General features: G+C 41.9%; 1 protein-coding gene across 2 annotated transcripts in view; it reads left to right on the top strand.

The window, feature by feature from the left end:
• ankrd11 (ankyrin repeat domain 11) overlaps window positions 1-12,302 on the top strand; it is a 77,334-nt gene that overhangs the window by 52,782 nt on the left and 12,250 nt on the right. For both annotated transcript variants that reach the window (XM_019876337.1, XM_019876336.1), the window contains exons 3-8: window positions 2,588-2,733; window positions 5,163-5,295; window positions 10,700-10,873; window positions 11,438-11,638; window positions 11,756-11,898; window positions 12,135-12,282. In XM_019876337.1, coding sequence (XP_019731896.1) covers window positions 2,647-2,733; window positions 5,163-5,295; window positions 10,700-10,873; window positions 11,438-11,638; window positions 11,756-11,898; window positions 12,135-12,282 — 886 coding nt within the window. In that variant the 5' untranslated portion in view covers window positions 2,588-2,646. The remainder of the gene's footprint in view (window positions 1-2,587; window positions 2,734-5,162; window positions 5,296-10,699; window positions 10,874-11,437; window positions 11,639-11,755; window positions 11,899-12,134; window positions 12,283-12,302) is intronic.

Genomic DNA, 12,302 nt, shown 5'->3' with positions numbered 1-12,302 from the left:
AGCAGCTAGACTGCTACTAAAACCTGTGATAGGTGCATGCTGCAATATGCTGAAGTGCCGGCCTCTGTCTGACCGCAGAGGGAGTGGCTCCAGGAAGATGAGATAATGCAACTCGGGGAGGAAGGTGTGTATGGGTGTGCGAGCATGTGTGGACGAGAGAAACTATGGCGAGAGCCTGATTCCTATTCTCGCGCGTCTCTTGCCACTCTTTTCTGCTTTTAGCATTTCACTGGCTGGAGGTAACGCTGCTCATGTCAGGCACAAAGCATTAAAAATGAATGCACGACAGCGTTCAAATACTGTTCAGATGACTTTCTCACATTACTCTTTGTGTTCAACAGAAGTCGGTTATTTCCTCAATTCCTCCTTTCCCCCTGGAAGCTGCGGTTGTCATAAATTGGTGCCTTAACTGTTTTGTCAAATGTATTTGTTGGCTTTTTCAGTTAATCATCATTGAATGCATTTGCTGGTAATCAAATCAAAAGTCGGTATATCAGTGTAACACCCACCGTATCTAAAATATTTGAAAATCTGGTCGCCAAGGAGATAAATTACCACCTTAATAAAGGCCCTTTCACACATCCAACGCTATTTGGTTTCAGGGCTAATCATTCCACAGAAACTGCCACATGCTACTTTGCTGGAAAAGTCAAGTCATTCTTGGGCCAAAGAAGGGGTGGGGGATGGTGCTTCGGGGGCTGTCTTACTTGACCTGCGGAAAGCATTTGAAATTGTTAATCACTCAATTCTGGTAAAGAAACAACTCAATTTCAGTCTTACTTTCATAAAATCCTACCTTTCGTCTCGTTCCTCGCTAGTTAAAATTGATCGTTTTTCCAATGTTTTACAGTTAACCGGGTTATCGCAAGGCTCCATCCTAGGCCTACTTTTATTTTACATGAATATTAAGAAAAGATAAGAAAACCTTTAATAGTCTCACAATGGAGAAATTCCCACTTCACAGCAGCAAATTTAAGAGAGGAAGAAGTAGAAGAACAAAATAAATAGGAGCTGCTGTTGAGATCCCTTTCTGCGTGAGAGTCATGTGACCCAGATGACGCGGTTATTCTGTGGCATGGAAAGACAAAACTGACTGATGCAATGCGGGGAATTATATCTTGGCTGAATCAATTTTGTTTACAGTTAAATATCGCGAAAATGTCTGTTTTTTTTGTTTGTTTTTTCAAAAATAATTCAATTATAAATCCAGATATTTTTGTCTCTAGGGAGAGGCTACAAGGTGTTAACAAATACAAATTCTTGGGACTACACATTGACTCACATCTCAGCTTCAGACCTTACAAAGTATGCAATACGATAAAGTTCATGCTGTCAAAGTTTCGACTCATTAGAGACTCGCTGCTGCTGTTGACAGTGAAGGTATATATATTTTTTTCAGTGATCACGTCTCATATCTCGTACTGTAAGCTGGTCCACTGTGCATTCTACATTACTAAAGCCACTGGAGTCACTTTACAAACAAGCACTTAAAATACTCCATAAATAACCTCTCAGGCACCATCGGTGTAATATTATGAACTGCTGAGCTGTGATCATGTCATCATGTTGAAAAATGCTTGTTTATTATATCTTTTGTGTTTATTTTATTTATTTATTTTGTTCTTCCTTCAAACTTGTTTAATTTTATGAAACCATCTCACTGTGCTGCTCTGCCTTACATGTACATGTGATAACAGGAAAAAACATCTTCACTGTTGGAAATCTGGAACATGAGTGTCTTCCAGATCTTCTCCTTTAGGGAGGCTTTACAATGGCTTTTTTTTCTTGGCTGGGGCCGCTGAAACATAGTTTAGGTCAACAGGAAGTCGACAAGAGGTGCCATGATCTGATGTGTCTTGTTGGTCTCTCTTAGCATGTACCAGCAAAAGGGGAGCAGTTCAACCTCTGTAGCTGTTAGCGTCTCTTGGTTGGCTGGCTTTCTATTTTGACTTGACGGGGGAGGGGGGGATATAAATAGCAGTCTTTGAATAGGATAACTGCAGAAGGAAGAGAAGGGGTGGGGGTTAGGCGAGATGGAAGCGGCGCCAGTGAGGATAGGAGTGCCAGTGTCTCTGAACAGAGGGGAAGAGGGGAAAAAAAAAACCCCGATACAGCCGTGGTCTCATCTGTGCACTCACTCAGTCACAAGGATGATTATGGTTGAATGCAGTCAAAAGAGAGAGTGTGTGTTGTGGAGGAGAGAGCTGAGGGATGAAATGCATGATTAATTCATGACCCTGAGAAGCAGACCTCTCCTCATGAAGGAAGGTAAAGTAGAGATTGTTGTCGAACACAAGCAGAAGAATGGCGCAGCCCCATGACACTTGCACCACAGTGTGATGTACTGTCATGATCAGCACATGTCAGAAATGTCTGCCACTTGTATCGGTCAGTGTGTCTGTTGTGTGAATTTTTTTTCGAAATACAATTTAAATAATAGACATGCTTGCAGAAGACTTGCTTACAAATGTTTGAATGGCTTCAATGGCGAGCCCTTAATGCACTGCCAACTGGTGCCTGGTCTGGTGTGTATCTAAATGTGAAACCTCGAATGGTCAGGTGATAACCTCCCCCTTTTTCCTTCCAGACGGTTGATGACGATGCAATGGCAGCGTGAATGAAGCTTGGCGTGGGGAGAGCTGAACGATGCCCAAAGGTGGGGGTTCTAAAACCCCCCAGCTGGACCACTTCCCACTTAACACCGACATGGTGGAAAAGCAGGGTGGGAAGAAGGTAAGCAAGATAAAACCACAGGCACACAGATTGCTGGAAAAAAAGAACCTTCCACAAACCTGCGTGTGATTTATATTCCCCCCAAATAACCGTTTCTGTGGCATCTAGTTACAGAATCGAAAACTTTGTGAGTGTACTTTAGCTTCCTGGTTACAATGCTTTCTTTATTTAAATTTTGAAAAAAGAAAGCTCGAGGCCATTTTGACCAACCGAATTAAATAGTCGATAATAGCTATTTTAAAACGGGACATTATCTGTAAGACAGTCAAATGTTCTTCCTGTAAGCCATAAATTTATTGTTATAAGCAGAGGTGCAGTGATTAATCGACTAGTCGACAACTAATCATCAAATCGATAATCATTTTTGTTAAGCAATGAATCGTTTAAATACCCTTTTCAATTGTAAATGGGCCAAATGCTCAGAAGTTCACATTTTTTAACAGTAAATGTTATCCGACGTCGATGGTTCTCCGTGAAAGCAGACTAACTTGTCTTTATGTCGAATCAAAATCAAACATTTGCTTTTACTTTGGAAAACAGTGATCAACACTTTTGTCTATTTTCCAACAGGATACGGCCCACACAAGTAACTGAAACATTCTACGTTTTCGTTCAATTTTCTGCACTGTCGATTTGAAGTAACGTACTATTTTTGAAAAGGGTGATAGAAATGTCAACAACAGCGAAATCAATGATTAACGTAATAATTTGCCCTCATTGTAAGCATTAAAAGGGAAGCCAAAAATTTCCTTTACAGTATGTTATATGTTCTATGTGCCTCCATTCATACTGCATTTGTGGAATATGCGTTTTTTAAGACACAAAATCCACCCACTTTTGGCCATCTCGGTGGGCGGCCATTTTGCCACTTTCTGCCAATCGAAAATGACATCGCAGTTGCTCAGGGCTCAGATAACGACCAATCACGGTTCACTTATTTTCTGAAGCTGAGCCAGGATTGGTTGTTACCTGAGCCATCAGCCACTGTGATGTCATTTTCACTTGACGGCAACTGACAAAATGGCCGCCCCCCCCCCCCCCCCCCCCCCGTGGCAGACAAACACGGGTGGATTTTGCTGCTTAATTCCTATTCCACAAATGCAACATGAACAGAATGTAGGGTTTCAACTAGTGGGACTGCGCCAAAAATATTGTGAAGAAAATTTTTGGTTTGACTTCCCCCTTTAAGCTATTTGTTTTTTTTTTTTTTCACTGTATTTATTTATTTTTTTAAATTAATCATCCGATTAATTGGTTATCAGACCTTTATTCTGCCAAATATTAGAATTGAGATAGGCCTGAGAAAATCCCTATCAGTCTGGACCTTGTCATGTCTATGCAGTGGAGGAAACGTTTCACTAATTTGACACGTGCCGCGCTGGTGTTTTCATAAGAGCAGAACTGTTTCGATACAAGCGGCAGCAGTAGCAACAAGAGGCAAGGCACAGAGAGGTGCAGTTTATGCAGGCATAGATTTACAACCCTCTGCAAAGGATTGCATCAGACTCTGGCATGGAGGTGTGTGTGTGTGTGTGGGGGGGGGGGGTTACTGAAGCACTCAAGGGGGGGTCGAAAGCAGAGTGAAATGAAAAAAGCAGCCACTGCTGGAGACTGCAAGGTGTCATATGAAGGCGCACATCCAGTCACAGCTTTAAAAATAGAAATCAAAATAGCTTTAAAATGTACCTCTCTTACTGCTTGCGTTTTATAATCACCCGTTGCGTCTCCATGCAATACCTTTTGCTTATAACGCAACTTCAAGTGTCCTGCTTCCACGTACGGCACGTCAACGGTCTGACTTTGTCTTGCCCAATGTAAACTGAGAGGCTGCTCACTGAAGCTGAACGCTGTTGGTTTCTACTGTACCATGACATCATAGTCTTGTGACTGGGGCAGGGCAAGGGGGAGGAGTTTAGAGAGCCCCTGCATAATTGAAAACATGCCCTGTGGGTAGAGACAAAAGCATAATTTGTATGAGGCGGTGATGTACATGTGCAGAGTCCACAAATCATCCGGTTCCCATCGAGCAAGTCCAGTTGCTTTTTGGCCGATCTCTGATGCATCCTAAAATATACAAAATCATTTTTTTTCTTCTCATATTTAAAATTGTCTGGCCCATGAACCATTTTGAAAACTCTATCATTTCTCTGTGTTCCAAACAGTTTTGTTACTGTTGACGGTCTGAACAACTGGAAGTATTGGTTATGTGTTGCTATACTTTTCATATTTTGTCCAATTTTTACAGTCAAAAGCAGGAACATGTGAAAATCACAAATATACGCATTTGTAGGTCTGAAAAACACGTGAAAATGGCAGATGTGCTCGTGTGAATAACTGACACAAATCTCTCCTCGTAATCTCGATGTCCATTTTCTAATCCACGGTTTATATTCTGAGGTCACTAACGATCCCCTGAATGTCATTGACAGGAAAAAGTGTTGTCAAATAAGACTCCCAAATTGGATCGCAGTGATGGGGTTAAAGAGATGAAAGAGAAGGCATCGAAAAGGAAACTGCCATTTACAACTGGAGCAAATGGAGACCAGAAAGATTCTGACTCAGGTAAGAGATTATATTATATTATAGCCCTCCATCCATCCATTTTCTAATGCACTCATCCTCGCGAGGGTCGCGGCGGGCGTGCTGGAGCCTATCCTATATATTTTTGCAATGTGGGAGGAAACCGGAGTACCCGGAGAAAACCCACGCAGGCACGGGGAGATCACCCATACTCCAGGTAGATCATAATTTGAAAAAAAAAAATTAAAATAAATTAAAAAAAACTATTACTTTGCCGAGTAACTAATTACTTTTACAAGGCAGTAACTGAGTTACTAGTTCATTTTTTTGGAAGAAGTAATTTCTTTTAAGTTTTTCATATCATCACAAGTTGATAGAAGAGCAGAAGGGCAGATTTGTGGAACGTACTCGTCTGACCAGACCTGGCTTTGGTCAAGCTCGGCTTGGTGTTTTCTTTAATTAGGAAAGGAAGGACTATTGCTTGTGCTTGTTTGACTTTGGGATTTGGAGGGTTCACAATTTAGTTTGTGAATAATGTTCCAGCTCAGAGGCTTTGCTCACTGCCTTCATCATCTACTTTGGCTGAGTCGCTACTTTGCTTTATGTTCTGTAATTGCACTTTTGAAAAGCTTTCCATTCCAGTCAAGAATGGAAAACGGGGCATGCCCATATACGCGTGTGCACGCATGTGTATTTGAGCGCTCTTTGTGTTTTCGGTCAAGATCCGTATCACCTTGCTCATGCGTTATGGTTATAACTCGCGAGTGGTTATTTGATTGGCATTCTGCAGCCCTGTGTTGTGTGTTTGTATCACATTCGCAGCCGACACTTTTCTCCTTTTAATGTTGGATTAAAGTGCCGAACCGCGTGTTCAAGTCATGGTCCTTCAGCTATTTTCCTTTTTGCTGTACTTTTGCATTCTTAAAGAGAGGTTTTATGTCCACAAGGAAGGTGTGACCATTCATCCGAAGAACAATAGCTTGACTGCCTTTTAGGATGCTAACGTCCTGCAAATTGCGCTGCATTGTCATTCACGCCATGATATAAATATTCTGTCACTCCACGGCAACACCTATGATACCATAAAAGTAGCGATGTGATCAAAGAGTGGCAAAGTGTCCGTCTTTGTGGACTTAAAAAAAAAAAATAATAACTAAAGTACCTGGCCTAGCCTACTGCCCACACTGTTCTTACCGCAAAGAATATTCTGTTTGAGCTATTTAAGTTAAGCCTTTAAGGCAAAAGATGCAGTTTGAAACATCACCTTGATTTTGATGGGTTGTCTTAGAACAGGGCTGTTAAACTCATTTTTGTCGTGGGTCACATTTTAGTTACCATTTCCCATGGAGGGCCGTTATGACTGAAACCAAATTTTTTCAAAAAGTGAACAATAACGGTTTATTCAACTATTCTTTAAGTTACTGTCATAAGGGGTTTGGTTAGAAGAAAATGCTTACAATATGTCTCTTATTTATTACATATGAGAATTTTAAATTTTGGTAGAGATTTTAGCAAGCATCATGGAAGTTGACATGTTTGATTTGCTTTTGCGGGCCACATAAAACGATGTGGTGGGCCAGATCTGGCCCCCGGGTCTTGATTTTGACACCTGTGTCTTAGAGAATCCCTCGGAACTAGGTGTATATTTTTCGCTGAAACTTGTCAGCCGAACGGAGAAGGGGTTGAAACACAAGGGTCAAAGAGATATGTCAACAAATAATGAAGTTTAAAGGTATTTTTGACACCCCCCCCCCAGCCTTCTTTTTTTCTTTTTTTTTTTTGTGCAAGCAATGCATGTCTGTATACCCCACCAAATATATTTTGACCTTTTCTAATTGTTGTCCCGCTATGTCACCGTCTGGCCCGTCTGACATAAATGTCAACTTTGATGTCACAGGCTTCAGCCATTACCAAGCCACATCACATCGCTTGTTTCATTTGTGATTTGATCTGAGATGAATTATGCATTGGAGAAATAGTTGGGTCTGCTCAAAAATCCTGATTTGTTGTTCCCCACTTCCTGGGGATAGGGAGTCCAAATATATTAATTGCGCTTTGGGTCATTATCTTGCCGCATAATAATAAGGATCACAAGGTGACATCTTTGATGAAATTGGCAGGGCAAATATTTCTGAGCTGCTCGCCATCATTGCGTTCTGCCATTGCTGTTGCGACTGTGAACCTTCCGGTACCTCCTCCATTAGGGTGTTTGCATCCTGTTTCTCAGGTCATCAGCCCCTTCCAATGCTGCTGAACTGTCTTGCTTAGACTGTGAGTGTTTTTTTTTTTTTTTGACAATGTGATTTACGCTGATGTGTTGTCCACACATTGTTCCACTCAGGTGCCTGTCACTTCCAAACATTTTTCCTTTGTTTCTCTTCCCAGGCGCTTGCTGTGATAAAACTGTAGTGTTACACGCCGCGTGGCTAAATGTATACTTGTGTGCAGCATGAGTCTCTTATTCAGTGCAAAGCATTGAAAAACAAAACATCCTGTTAGCCATTTCCTGTCTCTTCTGCCTCGACTTCCTGTTTTCACAGTTTGAGTTCCCCAAGCAAATCATTGTCAAACCGTGAAGTGGCGCGGTCAGACAGATGTGGTCAAGCTGGTTAAGGCGGTTCTTCGTGACAGAAAGTGCGAGCTGAGCCAGTGTTTGTGCTGGCCTACACTTGAGTTTTGTCTCCCGTTTTGGAAGCTCACCTGTGTCATCCCTCGGGCTGAACAAATTACGCAATTCAATTCGGCATCGCAATGTAGTAGGTGGCAATTTTCATCTCACAAAATCAGCACAATGTGGTGGGTGGGGGAAGGGATGGGAAACGTCGTCGTTTTGGTTAGTTCATAGATGTGTATATTTCATTTACTGACTATTTTATCTAGTGTCAAGATAAGTTAAGCTCTTGAATTGTAAAGTTTTACCTTTTGTTTGCGTGAGAGCCACAGATTTGTTTGCATTATTACAATCTGACTTATGACTAACTTTATTAGGAAGTATACACAGTATGCCTTTGAGTATTGCTATGTTACCTGTCTGTATGTTGCGACGGCGTTTCTGTGTGCAAATTCGATGGAATGGATTGCTTGTTTGGCAGAGGAACAGTGTGGAGGTGGTTATGTCAACTACGAGGTGCAGAATGGTTCGCTCAGACACATTTTTAAAAAATCGTCTCATCAGAAACCAAAATATTTCAGCGGTTGTTTTGTTGATAGTGGATGGGCAGGCAGCCCAGAGACCCAACTATTTGTTGAGAAGAAGCCATTAAAAAGTCCATTTTCCAAAAGTTGTCCCTTTAAAGTTATTTGCAGCATGTTGAACTTGTCCGCAGGAAACTTATTTGAATAGCATTCAGTTTAACACTTCATTCACCACGATGTCTTAATTGGCTTCCTTCGATGTCTAGGGATATGAGAAGAATAAACGGGATTATTCATCGGCGTTTGGAAAACGACAAGCTCTTTAAATGGCGTCGGGTTACTGTATAAAAAGACTGATTATGTAATTCTCGTTAAATGAGAATCCGGTGTGCTATTCTATCCCAGCTGCGCTTGGATTTGTAGAACAGCGATTCAAGTCGTCAGATTTACAAACTGGTAGTTGCAGCTTTCATCCCGGTGCCTCAAAGCGTTTAAGATATGATTGCCTCTGTTTTTGTGCATTCAAGTAATTTCAGCGGCTTTCGGGCTAGCAGTCTTGTAAACACACTCCGAAAGCGCTAGCGTAGCACTTTCTCTGTCCTGCTGCTCCCAAAACATGTTTTGACTGCTTCTGTGGTTCCCCCTGTTCAAGTCTTGGCAGAAGGAATGTGTCTAAATGGCGACTGCTTTGGAGAGCATTTGAGGGTTTATCAAAGAGGGGTGGGAGCGCGTGAGCTGAAAGCGTTCACAGATGTCCCGAAAGGTTCGGCAGATTTTAACTAGTGACAAAAGTATGTCCCGTTTCATAAAAGTAAAAGCAAAAGTTGCCTTTTTGAGATGTGATTGCTGACAGTAGCCTACCCCCTTCAGTGTTCTTGGCCACGGGCAGTATTGTGTTGTAACAAGAAAAGTCAGAGGAAAATCAGGCTCAGACAAGTCCACTGGTGCCTTAGCAGATGCCTGTTTGATTTTGAAAATGTTTCTGGCTCTCTATCTGGATCTCAATTCTGTTTGTTATGTTTTGTATGCTCAAAGATCAGATGTCACGGTCATGAGTAGCTGGAGTCCTATCCAAGGGTCATGGGATGGTATGTTGCTGCCGAAAATAATTGCTGGGTGTGCCTTTGTCGAGCAGCTGCTTTTGTCCCGTAGCAGGGTCTCCATTCAGAATGGCAGGCAGGAAGGCCGGCAGGCATGTGGTGACCTTGGCAAGGCTGTGTCGAATCGAGTGTGCACCATCTATATTTCGTAATAACTGTGGTTCTGCCAAGTCACACCCTCTTCCTGACTTCTACTGATTGGCTCGGAAACATAAACATGCCGCCTGATGCCCTGTTGAGGCCGTCCGTCCTTTTAAAGGGGCAGATGGGATATGAACACCTTTCTGCAACCACTCTTTGTCACTTCAAAACAAAAAGATAATGTGGGATTATTTCATTAGAATTTTAGAGAGAGAGAGAGCCAGAGAGAGAGCCAGAGAAAGAGCCAGACCTATTGGCACAACCGTATGACACACACGGTAGTATTTTGCCATACAGATGGAAAATAATACCAAAACACTGCTGAGAAATCATTTAGACGGGATTTGGAGCTGGCAAAGTAAGATGGCCGTCGGTGGCTTCAGTGCTCCTGATGTCAAGTAAGCGGCATTGAGGTGCACGGTTGATTTTTGAGGAAATCAAAACATTTTAAATGCACCTTATGATCCGAAAATTACGGTCAATGACAACCAAAATGTTTGGGTTTTTTTTTTTTTTTTTCCTCAATGCATGACCCCACCACATTTACTTGATTACCAAGAAAGTTATAGCAAGTTCATGAAGTTAGTTTTATAAAGAATTCACATGACATTTGTACCCCTACCACCACCAGCTGCCCACCTCAGACCAACAGCTTTTCAGTCACTTTTTACTTTTCCATCTGTAGTCTCATTAATGAAACACACACACACACACACACACACACACACACACACACACACACACACACACACACACACACACACACTTCAGCCTTCAGTATATCGCTATCACCTGGGCAGCCTTCATGTTTGGTATCACCCGAATTTACGTATCTGTCTGACATATTTGTTTTCGGAGTCACATCCTCCTCTTGTTCTTTTATGTCTTTTGCAGCGCCTTAACGACTACACTCAGAAAGACAGAATGACTAATTTGCAACAATAATGCTGTCTCAAATTTTGGCAGAGTTTTATCAGTAAACCGTTTCATCCCTACTCACTTCTGCCTGTTCCTGTGGGTGCTTATTAGCCACTAAAATGAAATGTACTTTTTTTTTTTCCCCACCACAGAGAAACCAGGTCCAGAGCGGAAGCGCATTAAAAAGGAGCCCACAAACACCCGGAAGGCAGGCTTGCCGTTTGGAATGGGGATGCCGGGCATCCGGGCAGGGTACCCCCTCTCCGAGCGGCAGCAGGTGGCCCTGCTCATGCAAATGACTGCTGAGGAGTCCGTAAACAGTCCAGGTGCGTGCTTATCATGGAGACCACGTCTTATGTTGCACACTAGGGAAGAGGATGAAGGAGGTATTGGCAAATGTCGTTTTACAGAATAGCAATGACATTGTACATGTTACAGAGAATTGTAGGTAGGCCAAAGAGAGTTCTTTATTCCTCCCTTATCCATGCATTAGTTACATAAACAGAATCAACAATGTCTGATTTCTATACTTAGTAGCATATTTGTTTGTAAATCAAACGCTCTTCCTTCAAATACCGTTTGAAAAGGAAATATATATTCCTGGAAATCCATTTGATGCATGACCCGAGGCATGCACGTGACCGTTTCAAATATCATTTGGCTGAAATAGCGGAGCAAACTCAGGAATCAAAAGCCTGGTCTTGCAAATGTTGGGAAATACTGGTTAGCGCAAATGCATCAAATTCCTCTGCCAATTCTTAGTGTGATGATGCCACGCTGTGGCCAAAAGGCGAACAACAGTGCTGCACTTGTTGGAAAAAAGAAAAGTCTCCATAATTTGTTTAATGTATCGAATGTAATAATTTGGTCTTTTTTTTTTCTATCAACAGACACAACACCAAAGCACCAGTCACAGTCCAGTCTAGGTCAGAAGGGAACGCCAAACTCTGCATCTAAAACCAAAGATAAAGTAAATAAAAGAAATGAGCGAGGAGAGACTCGGCTGCACAGGGCAGCAATTCGTGGTGAGGTACGCCGCATTAAGGAACTCATCAGCGAGGGAGCAGATGTGAATGTAAAAGACTTTGCAGGTGAGAGACTGATTTTAATAGCCTTTTTTTTTTTTGGCTTTTATGCTATTGCAACCTACCGCTGTAAAGCAAGTGACTTTTGGCGCCGGTACAAATATTTGTTCTCATTGTACTTAGGCTGGACTGCATTGCATGAGGCTTGCAACAGGGGATATTACGATGTGGCCAAGCAGCTGCTGGCAGCCGGAGCAGAGGTCAACACCAAGGGTTTGGATGACGACACCCCTCTTCACGATGCATCCAATAATGGACATTTTAAGGTTACTTTGTTTTGTTTTTTTTTTTCTTCTTTTTTTAATACAACTCAGTTTAATATTTGGGTAAAGTTCAATGTTGCATCACAAATAAGATATGTTGTTTTGGATGTCTTCAGCACCAAACTTGTATTATCACATGAAACGTGATGAATTAGTTTCACACCATAAATCATCAGGAAAAAAAAAGTTATTGCATTTTTTTCTTTCAAACCTTCACCTAATTCTGTCATTTATTTCAGGTGGTTAAGCTTCTTTTACGGTATGGGGGGGACCCACGACAAAGTAACCGAAGAGGTGAAACGCCTTTGAATGTTGCCAACTCTCCAACTATGCTGAATTTATTGCTGGGGAAAGGCACATACACCTCAAGTGAAGAAAGTTCCTCAGGTGTGTAGTTTAATATGAAC

The sequence above is a fragment of the Hippocampus comes genome, unplaced genomic scaffold, assembly GCF_001891065.2.
Source record: "Hippocampus comes isolate QL1 unplaced genomic scaffold, H_comes_QL1_v1.1 scaffold150, whole genome shotgun sequence".
Classification (NCBI taxonomy): domain Eukaryota; kingdom Metazoa; phylum Chordata; class Actinopteri; order Syngnathiformes; family Syngnathidae; genus Hippocampus; species Hippocampus comes.
Note: the sequence above shows the minus strand (reverse complement) of the source record. Positions and strands in the feature narration are given on the sequence as shown.